Source organism: Chiloscyllium plagiosum, chromosome 6 (assembly GCF_004010195.1).
Source record: "Chiloscyllium plagiosum isolate BGI_BamShark_2017 chromosome 6, ASM401019v2, whole genome shotgun sequence".
Lineage (NCBI taxonomy): Eukaryota > Metazoa > Chordata > Chondrichthyes > Orectolobiformes > Hemiscylliidae > Chiloscyllium > Chiloscyllium plagiosum.
Window position 1 is genome coordinate 1,276,321 of NC_057715.1, and position 21,854 is coordinate 1,298,174.

The following is a 21,854-nucleotide window of genomic DNA, read 5'->3' on the forward strand; positions in this document are numbered from 1 at the left end:
GGGCTTATGCCCAAAACGTCGATTCTCCTGTTCCCTAGATGCTGCCTGACCTGCTGCGCTTTTCCAGCAACACATTTCCAGCTCTGATCTCCAGCATCTGCAGACCTCACTCTCTCCCCAAACTGGGATAATTGGCAGATGTACTCAAGCATACATCTTAAAGAAGAGACATTGCTCAGAAGTCCAAGAAAATCAGAAAAGGTGGCATGGTGGCTGAGTGGTTAGCATTGCTGCCTCACAGCACCAGGGACCTGGGTTCAATTCCAGCCTCTGGCGACTGCACAAACTCCAGACAGACATTCTCTGTATGGGTTTCCTGCCACAATCCAAAGATATGCAGGTTTGGTGAATTGGCCATGCTATATTGTCCAGTGTTCAGAGGTGTGTAGGTTACGTGCATTAGTCAGGGGGGTGAATGCAGTGTAATAGGGTAGGAGTATGGGTGGATTAATCTTCGGATGGTCGGTGTGGACCTGTTGGGCCGAAGGGCCTTTTTCCATACTATAGGAATTCTATCACTTGTCTGAACATTCCAGTAAATTCTGTCTTTTCCAGTACCACTGGAGAAGAGAGAGGATTCACCTACCTCCATTCTCAGTTGGTATTTACTTGTTTATCTCCGAAATATGAGGAGGAACAAGGACACCTGGAGGGAAATTGAAAGCAACAAAATTATGTAAATGTAAAGTCTCATATCTCAGTTCCTGTGCACTATTTAGGATAATACAATTTATCTCCTAGTATCTTCACATGTTCTTTGTACCAAAGTACATCTCCTCACAATTCTCTGCCTTGAACTTCATCTGCAACCTTTGTCTGCCCACTCCACCAAATTGTCAATATCATTTAACAGTTCTACACTTCACTATTATAAACTGTGAGAATGGTATTGTTTGCAAATTTTCAGATTGTCTCCTCCGCACCAAGATCTAGACCAAGAGTTCCAATACTGACACCTGGAGAACTTCACGAGAAACCTTCCAACCTGAAAAATTCCCATTTAACCATTATTGTTTCTTATACCTCAGCCAATTTTGTATATAAATCTATATCAAAAGCAAATCTTGAAATAGATAATACTGTACATATAATCCTGTGGTAACTATTGTTATGGACTAGACCAGACCACTCAAAACATGCTTGGGCAGGCAACCCAGGTCATAACTTTGCAATTTGTTTCAGTAAGTGTACAGTGAAAATTACCTGGAGTAAGTTAGCTGGTGGACTACCAGGTTTTAAAACAGACAAAAAATGTATTCACAAAAATACACAAATGAAGTCAATCTATCCAAACTAGACTTTATTATCCTGCTGCAAATATACACAACAGTGCCAATAAGCGAACCCCCTTTTAAAAACAGTAAAAAAAAAAGGAACAGATGCTTACAGGTTTAAGTTAGAAGGGCAGAAGAAAGAGTTTAGCAAACTGTTTCCACATAGCTCACTGTTGAACTCCTAACTAGTTCTAGGCTGGACTGAACTGCTGAGCTCGGGAGCTGACCACTCCCCTTTCATTGTACACGTGACTTTGAAAACATGACCACTTAGGCCTGAAGTCTCATCTGTTTACATAGAAACAAAAATGCCTCTCAATACCCTTTAATCTGTGTACCAAACCAGTCTAATCGGCACCTAGAGCAATTACAACCCCTCTGGGGAAAAACCAACGACATTGTTCCTTTTCTCAAGGATACTGCTTTTAGAAAAAAGAAACCAGCTGTGTGACACAATTGTTGAGAATTTGAAGTGTGGTTGGTTTCTTACAAAGATTTTCTTTGTGGTTACTGGATGTTAGTGATGCAATGATTATGTCCTTTAATACAGTGACTTATTTCTAACTGCAGATGGGCAGACATAGTCCTAGATCTCAACACTCAGAATCCTGAGTACCTTGATATTCGGAATCCTGAAAAAGGTATACAATATAGAAAAACGAAAAAGGTAACAATGAATGATTTTGGATTTTTTGGAAGATGTCTGTAATATAATAAATGTTTGATCTCAGTTTTGCACTTGTGCTGTGAATTATAGGAGTATTAACAAGCAACACAATTGGATGGACTCAGCAGGCAATGGTTGGCTCTTAAGAAAACTGGTGTCTGCAGTCTCCAGAATCATTTTCAGAACAGCTGCTTACAAAGATGGGTCAGCCCTTGCCTTTTATAAGCACTAGTTTGATGTGCTTTTGAGTTAACTTTTTCTATTTTGGTGTAACTGGAAATTGAGGGCTAAGTTCATAGCAAATTTGTTGAAAATACAATATTCCAAAGTTATTTTCTAAGTTTTCCATTAAGGTGAAAATGAATATGCTCAGTCAGATTTTAGATTTCACTAAATTCTGGGCCATTTAATGTGAGTCCTGCAATCAATGCCAGATTTGTGAGCAAGAACATAGACTATGCAAAATAAAATTTACCAAATATTTGTGTCAAATCAGTAAGGAGGTTATGGCATGAGATAATTTGCCTGTACGAGTGACTATTATATTTCATAGAATCCCCTACAGTTTGGAAACAGATATTTGGCCCAACAATTCCACACCAACTCTCTAAAGAGCACCCCACCCAGACACAAACCAATAACTTTTTTAATTTGAGTAATCCTTGCCCTGTTTCACATTCTCCCCTAAATGGAAGAACACTAGTGTGATATAAAGCAACTTTTGGGAGTTGGGAATATAGGGCAAGTTTGTAAGTCTGAGATTTATACTTGAGTATCAACAATGGAATTATCCCTCCATGTTCTTTTTTTCTCTCTAGCAGAACAGTTAAGCTGTTTTCTTTTCAGGATATGTTTTATGCAGCATATTTGAAACTGGCAAACTTCATTTGGCGAGCATTTATAATCTTGATTACTGATTCAATCCAACAGTTTAATTTGTATGAATTACCATTAGTCACAGTTAATACTGATAAACTACATAACAATCTTAATTGTACTGGAGTCTTAGTGGCTAGCTTTTATTGCCCATTCCCAACACACTTACTCCCAAAAAAAACTTTGGATGTGCTAAATCTTTATAAATTACTGGCTCAATGCCAAATGGGGCACCGTGGCCAATTAGGAAAGAGGTCAAGGCCTTGGAGAATCTATAGAGACAATTTCCTAGCATTGTACCAAACCTAAAAGACATCAGTTATATGGAAAGATTGATGATTCTATGATTATTCCTGAAGCAAAAAATGAAAAATCTTGAAATATCTGAGATTAATAAAGAAGTTGTTTTCAGTGGCAGAGGGTTCAGTAACCAAAGGAGACTGATTCTAGATAATTAGTAAAAGAATCAGAAGCCACATCATGACTTGAAGTACACTATCTGAAATTGTAGTGGAAGCAGATTCATTACTTTTCAAAAGCAAAGTGATTTAATACTTAAAGAAAATAAAAATTAGTAGAAATGAGGTGAGTGAGACTAATTGCATAGTTCTTCTATAAAAGTGGTACTGGTTGGATGGGCCAAAAAGCTGCCTTCTGTTCTGTATCATGATCTTTGCCTTAATAATGATTTGAAATGTCTCTAATCAGGTTGGTGGAAACTTGCATTGCATAATAGCGTTCCAAAAACTGAACTGGCAAAAATTAAGCACGTGGATGATGAGCATTGGAAATTTCAGGTGCGAAACACGTTCAAAAGTATCAGACTGCAAGTCCAGTAAATCTGCCCTTTGTTTGGAAAGAGTTTTAAACGATCATGAACCATCAGTGAATGACAGTGGTGTATTTCAGCAAGCATCTGAATGGAAGCAGGTCACAGGTCCATACGATTACAGAGATGGTGGATCTCCTGAAAGTGACACTGAAGAAGAAAGTATTGAATGAATTTAATGTATGAATAGGTGTGACATAAAATGACTTGGGCATGTTTTAGACTCAGATTTAAGTAGGTACAAGTGTAAAGCATGGTCTGGAAAAATGAGAAAAAATGATCTTACAGCAAAGTATGCACTGTTTCCAGTGATGTCAAAAGGTGTTTCAAAACATGAAGTTGAAAACTTATAATTGTGTAATAAACAATTCATAGGCAAGTCTGTATACAGAACTGTTGTGTAAATGTAGGGATTAATTAGTGTAAGCATAGTGAGGTATTGTTAAAGACAAATCCTGTTTTTATTTTCCATTTTTCAAAGTTTTTTTAAGAGGAATGAGTTCGAAACCATTGTAAAGAAAAATAGAAGTATCTCTTTTTTGGAGATGGTTTTAAAAATTAATAAACTACTCTGATTTAGTCAAATTGTGGACTGATGTCTGCGAAACACAAGAAATCTCGTAGGTCAGACAATATAGTGGCATGGAGACCACTTTGAGCACCATTCATTGGGAAGGGTAAGTAAGGGGAAAACATATTGGCTGGCCATTTTCTTTAAATGCTTAATATTAGAAGTTTGTTGATGTTGTTAATCTTTTCATAAAGTTCAAACATTTTTAGAACATGTAAATAAGGTGAATATCCATCTTATGATTTTTGATTATTTGAACAGAACTTCTTTCAAAGACTGCAGAACAAAACCCTTTTGGATGTATTATGCTCCATAAAACAATATCTAAGACAGTTACCTTGTTCAATGCTGGAGGCAGAACAATTAAATAATTTTTATAATTATTGCAGGCTGATGCTAGAGAAAAGAACCTTCGGTACTAATTGTGGCATTGCTAAAGTGAGGTGTAAGCATCTATTATACTCACATGGTCTGATAGGCCATTTGGCTCAATTATTTTTGTTGCACATTCTGTGAATCCATAATCTTCTGACTGTGCTACAGTGATTGCCTAATCCTGTATCTAATATGGCACAACAGTGCAGTGCATCAATTGGACCTTCTATCAATATGATATTCTTGTCGTGCCCTAAAGTAGGCAGCTGTTAGCTGAGGATGGCAGCTCTGTTAAATAAATCTACACACTCCTGTCAGAGACCACTTTGTAACTTACCTGGGTAGAGTGTTGATGTTCTCTCCTCAATGTTTTGTGCATTGACTGCTTAAATAAGTCAATGTCTTGTTCTGCAAGTCAACACCTCCAAGAGAAAAATATCAATATCTTACAGCAGAGAGCCATTAAGGTTTATGCCTTGGACAATTGGGTAACACTGTCTTTATAATGGGCAATTGCTTGGTCCTGCATTTTGGAACTAAAATTAGGGGATTAACGCCTCATTCAACATGTCTGAGTGATACAAGGCCAAACTAAACTGAAATTTTATTATCAAATCAGTTACATTGAAATTTCCAGAAGATTCATTGAAAGTACACAGTGCTTTGTCCATTGCAACACTCTGAGCCATAGTACAGCAATTATATCACAAAGCTATTAACTCCTTGACTAGTCAGGAAATTAGTTTGCCATTTTTAAACAAGTATCTAATATTTAAAATTGACACCTCACTCATTCAAAAATGGTGATAAATCCTCCCACAACAATTTAGTTTATCATGGAATATTAATACTGTTCCATGGAACTATTGATGCTTAAATATAGTAAGGAAATTACTATAAAGCTAGCTTTTTTAAGTAATATCGTTGCTGTTGATCAAATGCTATTTACAAAGTCTATAAAAATCAGCTTTTTGAGACATTCCAAATTAAAACTTTGAAAGATCAAAGTCTGCTATCATCCATTTGAAGATTAGATCAACACAATTGGAGTTGAACAATAGGCCAGAAGAATTAGTCGCAATAAATGTCCACAGCATTCACATTGTTCTTGCCAATATTCGAAGCTCAATCATGTGACAAATCCAGTGTTAGGGTAGCTCGTAGCTCTGCGATATCAGCTGGAGTAGTTCTGCAACAGCCACCTATAACAGATCAGTATTTTCAATAATACTGAAGAATTGACCTCACTGCATATCTATAAATAAAGCTCAGGCATCCAATGCTTCAAGAAACATCCAGCTTAATTATATAGCTATTTAGTCAACATGCTAGATGGTACAAAATAGTTATGCTTAGCATCATGATTGCAAAGGGTTGTATAGCATTTGAAACAGACCTAAAAATAATAGCTAAGACAATATTACTGCTTCATATAAGGAATGCCTATTTCAGTTCATCCACAAGCATATGTATTCTCTGATGGTGTTGTTTATTAAGATTAGTAAATAATCCTCTCATCTCTGAATTTTGTAATCACAGTCAAAGCAATGATGGGAATATTGAAGCTAATTTGTAGGATCCTTACATTCAGGAAGCAGAGTTTGCTTAGTGTCCAGATCTCCAGTGCTCTCCATTGACCCCAATGAATAGTGACAAAGGAGAACAATCTGAGAGATTTGGTTAAAAATCACACAATACCAGGTTATAATCCAACAGGTTGATATGGAAGCACTAGCTCCTTCATGAGGTAGCTGTGGGACAGAATCCTGTGATGCACATTTTAGTCGGGCACCCATCTCTCAGCTCATGTTTAATAATGAATAAGGAACAACTTCAGAATAGAACAAATGGCTCTGCATATTCATATAGCACGCATACATATGCCCAAGCATTTCAACAGTGATTTACTTTTGAGTTGACAGGAAGGTCCTTTATTTAATACTTCATTTCAAAGGTGGTATCTCTTGGGATCAGGGAGGCGTGTCCTAAGTACAATGATTCGGAGTATTCTTCAAGAGACATATCAAACAGACATTTTAAAATATATGGAATCTTTGTGGATTAAGAGAATTCCAGTAGTTTAAAAATAATCAATTCTGGTGCGGAGCTGCGAGGTGACCTTATAGAGGCTTATAAAATCACATGTGGCATAGATAAGGTGAATAGCAAAGGTCTTTTCCCTCAAGTAGGGGAGTTCAAAACTAGAGGGCTTAGGTTTAAGGTGAGATTTAAAAGTGACCTGAGGAGCAACCTTTTCCACACAAAGGGTGGTGCAAATATGAAATGAATTGCCAGAAGTGGTAGATGCAGGTATAGTTACAATATTTAAAAGACATTTATACAGGGGCATGAATAGGAAAGGTTTGGCGGGATGTGAGCCAAATGGGACAAGTTTTGTTTTGGGAAATCTGGTCGGCATGGGTAAGTTGGACCAAATGGTCTGTTTCTGTGCTGTATGACTCTATGGCTATTTGCTTTCCCATGATCATCCCTAGTTACCAGCATAGTGAACTTTTAGTCCCCATTGGAAGCTGTGTTGTAAAAGGGAAGGGCAGAACTTTATTCACATTGTTATCTCTCAAGGTCCTCTAAGTCCTTACTACTTCTTAAGGTCCACCTTTTGGCCAGGGTTTTCGTCACCATATATAATAACTCCTTATTTGGCTTGGTGCCCATTTTTGTTTGAAACACTTCTGAGAAGTATCTTGAGGCATATTTTATATACTAAAAATGCTACATAAATGAAAATTCTTGTTGTTAAATGGTTACAGTCAACATTTAAAGGCAGATTGTTACTTAACATATGGAGTTAGCAGTTGTTACAGTCTTATATTTTAAGCTGTTCCAACGGTTATATATTCAAAAGGGTAGGTAGCAAACACAAGCATAAATAGAAGAAATAGAAACAAAATGAAGAGATTGAATAAAGCAGACACCTTATCTTTTAAAATACAGGTCTACTCTCCAGTGGAGAGCTTATGTAGTGTTGATGCACTGTTTCCTTTCAGTTTAAAGGCTGGAGAGGTATGTAGAGAGGTGGAATCGTTTGGTAATCAGTGTATGTGCTCTTATGCTTATGCCTGTAGATGAACTTTGTAAAGGAAAAGAGGTAGATACAAGAATATTCTATGGCAATTTGTTTAATAATGATTAGTAAAGACACAAAACATTTATTTGAATCAAAGTATTTCAGATGCTGAAGATCTGAAATAAAAACCAAAGTGCTGCAGAAACTCAGCAGGTCTGGCAGCATCTTTGGAAACAGAAACAAAGTTAATGCTGAGTGCAATATAAAACCTATCCAATGGGGTTCCCATGGAGAAGAGTAATATTTGACACAAAGTTAACTCTGTTCCTCTCCCCACAGATGCAGCCAGACCTGCTGAGTACCTCAGCCTTTTGTTTGTATTTATTTGTTCTTGTTACTGCCTCTGGTTACACTCGTACAAACTCAAGTTTCTAAAAACTTACCAATCCATTTAGCACCAAGCTCTTTCCATTCCAATGCAAACTTTGCAAGTTGGTTGTTGACTGGTTTTCTCTCCCAGCTGGAAATATAATTTATTGGAAACACAACATGAAGAAATCTATAACCTCGGCATTATACAGCACACAGAGAAAGGAATAAAAAGTTATTTTCTGTTTTAGTTTCATAGCACATCATTTATCTAAACTTCTGGCCACTGTCTCCTAAATATAAAGTTGCATGAAAATAATCCAACAATGTGTCTTATAAAACAGAAACAATATTTTATCTTAATTAATCATAACTAAGTGAGATCAAATGCAATTGTGAATTCCTATAAATTATTTCTATCCACTTCATTCCAGATTAATTATTGTAACACTTTTCAGGTTTAACATATTTGCAAATTTGGGTTGAATCAGATATTTTCTGAGGTTCAATGATGTTAGTCACACTCCTATGGATGGTTTGATTCCCCGTGCCTTGCAGAAATTAGCTTTCACCGTTTTACACCTACTAATGGGACATTGACTCGCTTCTGTGTAGCATTTGCCCATGTTTTTAAAAGTGTGTTATGACGTTGAAGTAGTGTACTGTACCTTTCAGAGAGTGAAAGATATTTTGCAGAGAAGTTGCAGGCACTTGTCATGTGACTGACTCGCAGTCTCAGTGCACTGGAAACTGGAAAATATGTAACATTTAGCTATAAACTAGATACCTCAATTGTTTTGACCACCATTTGAATTTAACCAGTTTAAATTATGCCTCAGGATACTAAAACCCAATCAAATTTGAATTTTACTGTTTTGCCAACATCAAACCAATGTGACAATCCGATGCTTGAGGTATTAAAAAAAAGCCAGCATTTTGAGAGTTAGCCAGAAACAGAGTGACAAACTGCCATCTAGAGAGACTGCTAATCAAACCACTCTCAATCAAAGTTACCTTTTTCACATGAAACGTCTTTGCAACAAAAGACCGAAGATGACCCAGGGAGATCTTCAGCCAAAAGAAGACAGATGCCGCAACGACAGCCGCTGTTTGGTTTCAAAAATTAAGTTGATGTAAATTTAATAGGGGCTTTTATTAAATCAGTATATTGTTATAGAGTTGGAGGTAGATAACAGCCCTTAAAGAGAAAGGAGGCTTAGAGTTGTAAATAGTTGTTGTTTAATGTGCACTTTTAGAGTTAAAGAATAAAATTGATATTTTTCTTTAAATAGTGGAATTTGGGGAGTTCTCTGTCACTCACACTTGAACAGATTACGAGCTGAGGTGAGCTTTTCTGTGTTTGGTTTAGTTTGCAGAAGGGTTCACTGCTGTGCTGTAACAAGTGAACCAAGTTAACAGGAGTTAAGGCATCAACTAAACTACTGGCAAGCTGATTTATTCAGTGATTAGAGAAACATCAAGTGAAATGAAAGTGACTTGGTTCTTCAGTTTAAGTTCTGTTTGCACACATTTGTACTGTTATCCAAGAATGGTCACAGCCACCCACCTTTACCATTGAAAATTCAGCTCCCGTTCCCAATCATTCATGGCTAATCATACTTGCAACTGCGCATTAATGTCCACGAATAGTAATTGATCTTTGCAATATCAGAAAGATTACTATGATTGGGAAACTAAAGGTTGAGAATCTGCATTGCACTTAAATCAATAGTCTAACTTAAAGCTAAATGTTTTGAAGAACTATGAATTAATATTTCACACCATGTCAAGCAAATAAACAGGACTAACCTGCTGAAAGAGATTTAGAAGAATTAAAAGTTTTGCTAGTTTTAAAAATAGTCACTACTTATACAAACTGTTTCTGTAGTTGTTGAAATAAATTACATACTGTGTATTAGGATTCCATGTTTCGCCACTGTTGGGATATACAATCCATCCTATTTTGGTACCCCTAGTTTTATTGGCACTCATAAGGAGTGGACTAATTATATCAGGACAGCAGCAGTTTATTCCAACAGCCACCAACTGATCAGATTTAATTGGAAATTTCACTGCATCATCAAAGTTCTCTCCATGGGAAATACATTTCCCATCCTGAAATATAGATTGAAATAAAGATTAGAAATGAAGGTTAAAATTACAATGCAGATTCATACTCAGTCCCAGTAATTCTCAGAATAAAACTGCAATCTGTATGTGAAATAATGAGAGATTGAAGGAGTATTTTAACTGTAGATTAGCCTGTTGATAATTGCCCAGCTTGTTTTACACATATCTTGGCACAGCCCATCTCCAGGCTGTTTAGATGGTCAGAGGGCAATCCAATGCATCCAATAGAAAGGCCTGGGAGTAGCGCAGGAAATTGTGCAGGCAGAAGCAGCCCTCATTATTCTTCTGGATCCTAAAACCAGCACTAGTGAGTCAGGCAATTGAAAACTGATCTTTCCACAATGCCTCTCTTGCCAGAGATTTTTCGACTGAGCTAAGCACCCCTGGTATTTGTCTAGAGTGGGTCACTAGAACTGCAAATGATTTTAGGAAGTATGGGGCTAGATTTAAGCCCAATACCAATGGTTTTAAAAATAAAGTCTCCACTCAGTTACCTTGGTGTCTGCTCCAATGGGGACAGTCTGATGTCCCAGCAATAACCAGCACTCCTGCAAGATGCTCCTGCACCCACAGAACTACCAGCCACCCAATAAAGGGCTTTCCATGGAGCCAGTACTTCCTGATCCTGAGGGGGGAAATCCCAGCTCCAGCTATTGCCATAAAATGGATTGTTAATGACTATGTGGCAGCTGATGACCCCTAGGCCAGACTCAACATCAACACCTTAGGCAGAGGTTGGGGGATAGAAATCTAGTCAATGGTTATTGAGTAAGAACTTTGTTGGTTCTGCTTCTCCTCTAATTCCAGCAGATGGACAGAGTTAAAACTCCCCTTCGAGCTTTCTTTGGCTGAACTCAGATGTATTTTCGAATAAAGTTTACAATTTTTAGCCAGGCTTTCAAACAATCATTATAAAAAGTGCTTTTCTGTACGAGGAAGAATTGTTCAAAATAAATTTGCCGTGGTTTGATATAATGACAGAAAAGTCTTTATTTTCAACTGTTCTATTCTTTCTTTACAAGAGATGCAGTGTTAGAACAGACACTTTTATTTTACTGTGTAAAATATCCTAATGGCATTTAGTATTCCAAGAACATTCATAACCATAAAAAGCATTAAACACTTAAGTGCAATTTTTCTAATTATAAACCTCACAAGAGATGTCAGAGTCATTCAGCTGATCTAGTTTATTCCTCACTCATTGTCTCATCCGTGGCTCAAGCCCTGGGCTGTTTGCCTAAATGTTGACCTACAGACCATCACAGACATCACTCCTATGTGAAGAAATACTTTGTAACATAATTTCTGAACTTGACCTTTACCCGATTGTATCTGTGGGCTGGATATTACATGTCCTTACTAAGGCTGAAGGAGAGGGGTGAGGGCTGGATGCAAAATCAGTCAGGTGCACAGCACACTGCTAATCATCCACTTCCAAATTTACCCCGTAACAGTGAAGGGGGGGGGAGGGGAGCTGTTTTGTTAAAAACTCAAGTTACCCTCACACTTTAAAAGGAGCTGGTTGCCTGTTTTTTTCCCTCTTTGCTCTTAACACAGCCAGAAGCATGGGGGAGGTGTGCTATTTCTGGAGAGTGGCCTTTTCTCATCGAAGGCACCCAAGAAGATAATACATCTCCTCCCTATCAACACAAACAACAAATCTGAACCTCCCTAGCCTCCTCCATATGGTAGGCAAACATCCTGCCCAATAACCCCTTGACTTATCTCTCTCTGGGATCCATGGCTGTTTTACTTGTGAGCGTGCCTACGATCAAGGCAGCATCCATTCCTGAACCCTTGTCCAATATGCCAAATTCTTCGGGTTCAGACTATACCTCAGTACCTTGGCAGAAAATGACAACCAAGCTTTAGCGTTAGGAAATTCCCTAAGAAGTTCCACCAGAGCTTCTCCTTCTTTCTGACTGGGAATTGTTTCCATAGCAATGAGATCCACTCCTGCAGTTATCAAAGACTGCATCTGAGGTCGATGCCAAGCCTTTAGTTCCTGTAACAAGCAACAAAAGATTGGATTCATTTATGAAATGATTTTAAAATTCTCCATGTGAACACTAAGCATGTGTGAAATTTGAAAATTATATACAACTTTAACTGAATTTCACTTTTTAGAAGATATTTTCTATTACACCACCATACAACTAGTCTATACTTTTCCAAGGAAGTAAAATCAGGCAAAGATATTGACTAGATTTCCATTCTTTCTGTTGCTGATCTAAATATTTACCTTTCCAGAACTAAGCTTTACAAATGTTTTAAAAAAGAAAATACAATATTTTTATCATAATAATAGTTTAGTCTCCCAAAATTTTAAATGTTAGGACAACAAATACAATGATTCAATCCTTTAAGGAATGAAAGAGACTAGTTACACAAGTATCAGTTTGGCATCCATGTCTCTTTCTGGCCAAGAACTCTCATATTTAAGACATTTGAATCAAGTGTTGGCAACCAGCATTCATAGAATCTGGAGTCGGCCATTTGACCCATTGAGCCTGCTCCATCATTCATAACTGATCATTTAACAACCAGTTTTCATGCAGCTGGTTAGATGGCTGGCTTGTATGCAGACTGACGCCAATTGCATGCGTTAATTCCTGCACTGAGCTGAGGTGACCATGAAGGACTTTCCTTCTCAACCTTTCCCCTTGCCTGTGGCATGGTGACCCTCAGGTTAAGCCACCACCAGTTGTCTCTCTAATGAGAAAGCAGCCCTATGGTCTGGTAGGATATGGTGACTTTACATTTTACCATTATACTGCTGTTCGATATTTCCTATCAATGTGGTCAAGTTCACATTTTCCCACATCAGTTTTTGCATTATACATTCATCACGCTATACTTTTATGCAAATTTGGTTGTGACTCAAATGCTGAGCTCATGCTTTTCAAATTAGCCCCTACCTGTATGTACTCCCTATGCAGAACCTCTTTTGTAGTCCCATTTGGCATAGGCAGGAACTTCAGGTTTCATTTCCACATGCACTTTCCCAAGTTGTTATAATTCACAACCTTTAGTCCAGTACAATAATCATTATATGTGTCTTTTTTGTCAAACTTAAACATCTAAAGATACAACATATGAATATATCAAAGAGTACCCTGTACAGATACAGATAATTGAATACCTTATCAGTCATTCATATAAGATCATACAAGATTTGAGCCAATACCTCTTTAGTCATCGAATCAACATAATTTCCTGAGTATTCAGAACGATCATGCAGAAAAACTCCATAAGGCCCAATGGAACCTGCAATGAGAGGTTTTCTCCTCTCTCAGAATCACAAAATATTTTAATCAAATTATTAAGTTAACATGAAGACCTAAAATTAATTATATAGATAAAAATACTTGCAGAAAGGGCTAACAAATCTACCTTGTGAAGAACTTAGCTATTCTTATCAGTAAATTCCTGGGCTCAACCCCCATCTTGAGATGTTAATTATGCACAGTTTATTGGCAAGGGTACCACACTTAAGCATTGTGGAGAAACAACCTTTATTCCCAATCATTGTCATTACTATATGACCCTTGCTAAAGTGGGCATGTATGTGCTGAGTTACAACAAGATCAGGCTTGGCTGTGTTGCTTTGCATAATCAAATAGCCTGCTGACAGTCACCGTTAAAACACACACCTAAGTTGGAATCACTTTACCAAAGCACTGAAAGGAACATTCTTTACACAATACTTCTGTATGTATCAGTGCTTTCAAAAAAGAATGAGAAAATACTGGAAAAAGTAAACAAGTACAAAATAAAACTTGGAAATATCTACTGGATATAAGACAAATCCACTAAATTGCATCATATTAATTCTTTCTGTAATATTACAAAACTTGTTCAGAGTGATGATCTCCTCACTCCACTGTTTTTGATAGCTGTCAAAAATATATGCACAGAAAGAGGCCATTCTGCCTATTACATTCATACAAGCTCTCTGCAACAGCAAGCAACTTATATTGTTCATCTAACTTTTCCACATAATCCACCAAACCTTTCTTCATTGGATTATGATCCAACTTTCTTTTGAAAGCCGTAATAGAATCTGCCACCACATTCCCAGATAGTGCTTTGCAGATCCTAACCACTCATTATGAAAAAAAGGCTTTGTTTCATGCTGCCATTGCTTCTTTTGATAATCATGTTGAATTGGTCTCAGCTGGTTGCCAGTTCTCTGACCAATGGGAGCAGTCTTGCCCTATATCCTCTGCACAGGCCCTCCATGAATTTTAAATAGGTCTACAAAATCTCTTTCCATACGTCTCTTCTCCAAGAACAACAGCTCTAGTTTCTCGGTTCCTCGTCTCTGGACCCATTCTCCGGAGTCTTTACAACACTTCTAATGCATTTTTATCTCCAAGTCTTGGCCCAGAGAAATAGAGGCAATACTCCAGTCAAGGGCAAATTCTGTGTTTGCTATAAACTTATCATAACTTCCTCATTTATGCTCTAAGTCCCTCTTTAGAAAACCCAGGATCCCATTTGTTTTATTAACCATTCCTTCAGCTCCATTGCAATCTGCAATGAAAAATGCACTAAGTCTGCAGATGCCTTCACTCCAGCATCCCCTTTAGAACACTTGTCATTTACAGCTGTTGGGAACAGGAATTGTTTTCAAATTTGTAATACATCGGGTCTGTGCCAACAACTTGACAAAAATTACATATTAAAATTACACACTAACATTGGTCATTAAAATATGAAGAATTTACAAACTCAAAGCAATAATTCAAAGCATCATGTCATAGACTGGGAAGTATAGATTTACATTTTGCTTCTCAATTTATTTTTAAAAATACTTGCAAGGCTTCAATATGGGTGAAGACCAAGTCTGAAAGCAAATCTGAACGTTGTTAAAAATACAATGCCAACCAAAGCTGCAAACGTACCGGAATTTCTGGATTCTGAGAGAAACTCAGCAACAGCCTCTTTGGCGAGATATACACCTGACTGTAAAAGCTGAGCTGCCTCCTCGGATTTTAAATCAAGATACTTAACAAATCCTGCCAGAGTTGCCTGGTATGTGGCTGTGGTAATAACATCGGCACCACTAGAAAGGTACCTAGAAGTGAAACAATAATTCTGAAAACTATTTTGAAGTACAAAGATACTAATTGAATAATATAAGTCTATATGCAATGCCATATTAACTTCACAATATGATGGATTTTTCATTAGAAATGCCCAAGGTTAGGAAGGTGATATTTGCTTGGAGGTGCAGTGCAGGATTAGAATGAATTTGTTGTAATGGTGTTTACTAAAAAAGGGTATACATTCAAAATATTGATAGAAATGGGGGTAGCACTGGATACATAAAGGATAGGGTGGAAGTTGGTAGCCATCCTTTCCATTTCATGCTGCCTATGCTTTAAGTAGGTAAGTACCTGACCCACATGCTGTGCATTCCTGTATACCAAAAGAGGTGGATACAACAGAAAGGCCTCCCATAATTTTCTAATCACAGATTGCAGAACCACTGAACTGTTACAGCACAGAGGCCATTCAGCCCACTGTGCCTGCACCAGCTCTTCACACAAGCATCATTGCCTTGTGCCAATCTCCTGCTTTTCCACCCAAATCCTTGCACACTATTTCTATTCAAGTAATCATCCAATGTTATCTTGAATGCCTCAATTGAATCTGCCTAAATTACATTCCCAGGCACTTCATTCCATATCTTAACGACTTGTTATGTAAAGAAATGTTTTCTCACATCAGCCTTGCTTCATTTGCACAACATTTTGACACAATGCCCTCTCATTCTTTTTGCTTTTATTAGTGGAAACAGCTTTTCCCCATCTGCTCGGTCCAGTCTGTGCATGAACTTGAAAACCTGTCTGATCTCCCCTCGGGTTTCTTCTTTCCAAGGAGAACAGTCCAACCTTCTTGGAACCATTCTTGTAAATTGTCTCAACGCTCTCTCCAATGCTTCTTGCCTAAATATGGGGGTGGTGTTAGCTATGCTTCCTGAAGTCAACCCTATCTAGGATCCCAGTTCATTTGCACATAGGTCAAATTCAAGATTATTTATTTATCAACAACAATATAGTTCAGCTAGATCTAAAATAGCACTTTATATACCAGACAGAAAAGTGAATTTTACATTATTAAAAAGTCTCTGCATCTCTCAAGTTCATAACAATTCCAATTGAGACATTTTTCCAATTCAGCCACTATCTACGCAGTGGCTCTTCCAAGTCAGATTGTCAATTTTGTGCCAAGCAATGTTGAACTTGGACAATTTTGACAATCGTGGGACCACTGGATTAAAGTAGGTCCACAATCACTTCAGTCAACAAACCTAGGGTCCCAGTTTGCTAGCATTTCACCTATATTCCTCTAATCCTCCCTATTCATGTACCCATCCAGATGCCTTTTAAACCTTGTTATTGTACCAGCCTCCACCACTTCCTTTGGCTGCTCATTCCATACACGCACCATCCTCTGCGTGAAAAAGCTGTCCATTAGGTCCCTTTTAAGTCTTTCCCCTCAGCTTTAACCTATGCCTTCTAGTTTTGGACTCCCCTGCCCTGGAGAAAAGACTTTAGCTATTCACCCTATCCATGCCCGTCGTGATTTTATAAACCTTTATATTCTATCATTCTATATAAATGCATGTACTTTCTTGCTGAGTTATACAAAATAAAGTCCCAGGATAGGTGCTGAGTGATTTAAGTCAACTGTGATATAAATGCAGCCTGCCAACATTCACTGTCTGGGTAGAAATGTCTGGCAGCAGCACATAAATAATAGCACCTGGGTGGGGATGCTGAATGTTTACATGCATCTACAGAGGCAGGGTCCACCACTGGTCAGCTCCTCCAGAAAAAGGAAAAAAAATCTCCATCAAGGATTTAAGGTCTTCTCAGACTGGCTGACATCAGAACAAGCAGAAATTTAAGAGTAGGAGAACATTTATCACAGTAAATTAAAATATTTGTGGAAAGATGTTGGCTAAAGGGATTGCAATGAAAACAGAACATTAGTTAGGCAGGAGGATATTACAGGACATCAATAGTAACATGAATAGCAGCCATCACTTATGCACTATACAACCAAGGCAAAAGCAATTTGAAAGCCATTAAGACTACAACTTAACTTAATGGAAATATAATATAATTAATGGATCTTAATCAAAGAAACTCTCTGCACACCAGTTCTCCAGAAATCCTTTTTGGACACAGGAATGCTCACTGAGCTAAAAACTTGACCACAGCCAAATACAGTACTGCTGCTCGGATGCTGCCTGAACTGCTGTGCTCTTTCAGCACCACTAATCCAGAATCTGGTTTCCAGCATCTGCAGTCAAATACATACTGCCAATGCAGATTCAGGAACTGCTGCTGAAACTCACCTACCTCCACAGGTTCTGACAGCTCTGCTAAGAGTTTCCAACTTGATCCACTTTTGTTTGATATTCCCAGAATCTGCTTTTTTTGTGGATAATGACACCTCATGTTTAACATACTCCTATCCACTCATGTAGAACAGACTCAGCTAACCAACTCCTATCCACTCGCACACAATAGACTGAGCTAACCAACTCCTATCCACTCGTGCACAATAGACTGAGCTAACCAACTCCTATCCACTCGTACACAATAGACTGAGCTAAACAACTCCTATCCACTCGTGTACAATAGATTGAGCTAAACAACTCCTATCCACTCGTGCACAATAGACTGAGCTAACCAACTCCTATACACTCGTGCACAATAGACTGAGCTAACCAACTCCTATCCACTCGCGTACAATAGACTGAGCTAACCAACTCCTATCCACTCGCGTACAATAGACTGAGCTAACCAACTCCTATCCACTCGCGCATAATAGACTGAGCTAAACAACTCCTATCCACTCATGTACAGACTGAGCTAACCAACTCCTATCCACTCGCGTACAATAGACTGAGCTAACCAACTCCTATCCACTCGCGTACGATAGACTGAGCTAACCAACTCCTATCCACTCACGTACAATAGACTGAGCTAACCAACTCCTATCCACTCGTGTACAATAGACTGAGCTAACCAACTCCTATCCACTCGTGCACAATAGACTGAGCTAACCAACTCCTATCCACTCATGCACAATAGACTGAGCTAACCAACTCCACAATCACCGTATCAAATTGAAGCTCCAAATCCTGCCACATCCAGCTGTGGAAACAACTAACTCGAAGAGGAGATGCCGCTATAATTATCCCTATTCTCAATGACAGAGGGGAGCAGCACAACAGCACAAATGGCATTTGCAACACCTTCAGCCTGAACATCCTGTTTACTTCACCATAGAAACAGCTGAAGACATTGGTTACTGTAAAATCTATGGGCCCTGGCATTGTCCAAACTGTAGTACAGAGGACTTGCTGCATTCCTAACCAAGATGTTGCAATACAACCATAACACTGGCATCTCCACAATAATTGGAAAAATTGTTCTGTTCATGAAAACAGGACAAATCCAATTCAAATAACCAGCACCCGATCAATGGATCCTTTAATAATTGATGCAAACTATTAAAGAGTCTTTGCAAGTATCATTAAAAACAACTGCAGATTCCAGAGACATTTAAAAGAAATTACAGATTTCCCTTACTGTGCTGCTTCAAAGGTTGCCACACGTTTGCATGTAAAAGAAGTAGTGAGGGTAAGTGTGCTATTTTGCAAAAATGAAAATTTGATAAAATAAACACATTGAGTGGTGACATGGCAGTTAAGTAGAGAAGCCTAATGCACATGTAACAAATACCTCACAAAATATAAAATGTGTGTAGACATCTGCTGATGTCAGGTCCTTTCCAAGTTCACAACTCCAACAATGCAACAATTAAGCTACATTTCTAACATTGAACTAAAGAACAAAATATTCAAAAAAGTAAAAACAAAAATAGCTACTATTACCTTGCGTGCACAGTTTTGACTGCCTGTGGATTAGTTTGCAATATTCTGGCACTCCACAATGGATCATCCTATTACAAATAAAAGCATTAATTATAAGAATGCAATTCAATCTACATCTACTGTGCTATTAGTTCAAATCAGAACAATAAAAATCACTGCCAGTGAGTATATCAATCCATATGAGCCAGGTAGCCATTGTTGGTGAACTATATATAGTCAAGAGTTATACACTTCTTCCTACAGTTGCTCACTCCGAACAAAGTTATTCCAGGGGATACAGTTTTTCTCTGAATACGATATCAATGACCTTTGACCTGTTATTTCCAAAACCATGCACAATAAAACTATTTTGTCTAAGTTTCTTTTATAATAGGTTACATTAATATATCTTTTCTAGCTTTGTGCTTTCTTCTAGGTTAGTTTTGTGTAAATAGCAGGTCTCCATATCAAATTAGCTCACGTCAAAGCTCTGAGATGATAATTGTTGTGGAAAACTTATAAGATTTCATTTTAAGCCTTACCATTGCAATTTTTCTAGTCCAGCAGCAAAGAGGTAAAAGTGGAATCCTTGACTCTTGAGAGAATTTATTTGTCTGTTAGAGTCTGGACGAGGGACAGACTAAAGCTTTCTGAGCACTGTCCTGTTGTGCAGTTTTCCAGGTAGGTCGGGGCATGCTCAGGCAGTTGCTCTTGGCTCCATCCTTCACTCCTTTATTAATGTTGCCTCATAGTTGGCTGGGCTTGGGGCTGGCTCATTGTTTTCTCTCTCAATTCAAGGTTTCATCAACTCTGCAACTAGAGGCTAACTCGATGCCTGCTTAGTGCTAATAAAGAAAAAAATCCAGCAAGGCAGCAAGCAATGATCATAGTAAGTACTGAGAAAGCAGTGCACACATGCACACTCAACCTAAACATTCCAAACAAAGCTGAAAATGAAATGTCATCCGAGGAAAGCTACAAAACAGGACTACTTGTGTGCTAAAAAATGAGTGAAAGACAGAGTTAAGTAACACAACCAAAGGATCAGATCTAAACTCTGCAGAGCTGCCACATCCAGTCATGAATGATGGTGAACAATTAAACAATTCACTTAAGGAGGTGGATCCACAAATATCCCCATCCTCAACAATGAGGAAGCCCAGCAGATCAGTGCAAAAGACAAGGCTGAAACATTTGCAACATTCTTCAGCCAGAAACGCTGAATAAATAATCTATCTCTGCCTCCTCCATAGGCCCCCAAAATTACAGATAAGAGTCTTCAGCCAATTCGATTCACTCCATGTGATACCAAGGTTGGAGGCACCGGATACTGCAAAGGCAACAAGCCCTGGCAATATTCCAGCAACAGTACTAAAGACACATGCTGCAGAACTTGCCACATTCCTAGTCAAGCTGTTCCAGTACAGCTAGAATACTGACCTACCTGACTGTGTCCAGGTGTGTCCTGTGCACAAAAAGCAGGACAATTCCAACCTGGCTAATTACTGCCCCATCAGTCTACACTTGATCATCAGTAAAGTGATGAAAGGGGTCATCAACAGTGCTATCAAGCAGCATCTGCACACTGATGCCAGTTTGTGATCTAACAGGGCCACGTAGCTCCTGACTTCCTTGGTTCAAACAGAATTGGTCAAAAAGGATTGAATTTCCAGAGACTGAGGTGAAAGTGACTGCCCTTACCAATCAGGACAGCACTTGACAGAGTGTGGTATCAAAAAGCCCTAGCTCAACTACAGTGAATGGAAATCAGGAGAAAACTCGCCACTGGTTAGAGTTATACAAAGCACAAAGGAGAAGATATTTCTGGCTGTTGGAGGTCAGTCATCTCAGCTCCAGGATATCTCTGGAGTTCCTCAGGATAGCGTAAGGGCCAATCGTCTTCAACTGTTTCATCACAGACTCTTCCTCCATCCTAAGGTCAGAAGTGGGGATTTCACTGATGATTACACAATATTCAGCACCATTCATGACTCCTCAGATACTGAAGTAACCCATGATCCAAAGCAGAAATAACCAAGCTTGAGCTGACAAATGGCAAGTAATACTCACACCATTTAAGTGCTAGGCAAAAAACACATCTAACAAGGAGGAACCCAATCATTGTCCCTAGACATTCCATAACATTATCATTGTTGAATCATCCACTATCAACATCTTGGGGTTTATTATTGACCAGAAACTGAATTGGACTAATGATACAAATACAGTCTAGAGATTAGGAATCCTGCAGTGGATAACTCATCTCCTTACTTCCAAAATGTGTCTACCATTGAAAAGGCGCAAGTCAGGAGAGAGATGGAATACTCCCCATTTGCCTGGATGAGGGCAGTTCCAACAACACAAGCTTGACACAATCCAGAACAAAGCAGCTCTCTTGATTGCCATTTGCACAAAAGTCCACCCCATACACCTTTGATGCACTATAATAGTAATGTGTAGAATCTATAAGATGGGTTGCAGAAAATCACCAAGGCTCCTCTGACAGCACCTTCTAAATCAATGACCACTACCACCGAGAAGGACAAAGGCAGAAGATACATGGGACCAGCCTGTGCGAGTTTCTCTCCATACCATTCAGCATCCTGAGTTGGAAATGGAACATTGTTCTTTCAGTGTCGCTGAGTCAAATCATGGAATTCTCTCAATAGACAATAGGTGCAGGAGCAGGCCATTCAGCCCTTCGAGCCTGCACCGCCATTCAATATGATCATGGCTGATCATTCCTAATCAGTATCCTGTTCCTGCCTTATCTCCATAACCCTTGATTCCACTATCCCTGAGAGCTCTATCCAACTCTTTCTTAAATGAATCCAGA

The 21,854-nt window shown here is 38.5% G+C and overlaps 2 protein-coding genes across 7 annotated transcripts in view; one reads left to right on the top strand and one right to left on the bottom strand.

Moving 5' to 3' along the window:
• Positions 1-21,854, top strand: part of ercc5 (excision repair cross-complementation group 5) — a 111,294-nt gene that overhangs the window by 30,663 nt on the left and 58,777 nt on the right. The window contains exons 9-11 of the mRNA XM_043692670.1: positions 1,845-1,941; positions 3,526-3,808; positions 7,679-7,701. Of these exons, the coding sequence (XP_043548605.1) occupies positions 1,845-1,941; positions 3,526-3,808; positions 7,679-7,701 (403 nt within the window). The remainder of the gene's footprint in view (positions 1-1,844; positions 1,942-3,525; positions 3,809-7,678; positions 7,702-21,854) is intronic.
• The window catches only part of zgc:172121 (uncharacterized protein LOC337599 homolog), a 22,299-nt gene continuing 5,628 nt past the window's right edge, over positions 5,184-21,854 (bottom strand). The window contains exons 2-10 of one of the 6 annotated variants that reach the window (XM_043691150.1): positions 19,561-19,863; positions 19,040-19,107; positions 15,027-15,199; positions 13,307-13,410; positions 11,963-12,124; positions 9,899-10,104; positions 9,004-9,095; positions 8,064-8,140; positions 5,184-5,794 (exon numbers count right to left, since the gene is read on the bottom strand). In XM_043691150.1, the coding sequence (XP_043547085.1) occupies positions 5,741-5,794; positions 8,064-8,140; positions 9,004-9,095; positions 9,899-10,104; positions 11,963-12,124; positions 13,307-13,410; positions 15,027-15,199; positions 19,040-19,107; positions 19,561-19,563 (939 nt within the window). In that variant the 5' untranslated portion in view covers positions 19,564-19,863 and the 3' untranslated portion in view covers positions 5,184-5,740. Of the gene's footprint in view, positions 5,795-8,063; positions 8,141-9,003; positions 9,096-9,898; positions 10,105-11,962; positions 12,125-13,306; positions 13,411-15,026; positions 15,200-19,039; positions 19,108-19,560; positions 20,145-21,854 lie in introns of those variants that run through there. The other 5 variants (XM_043691149.1, XM_043691147.1, XM_043691152.1 and 2 more) reach the window with 5 other exon arrangements.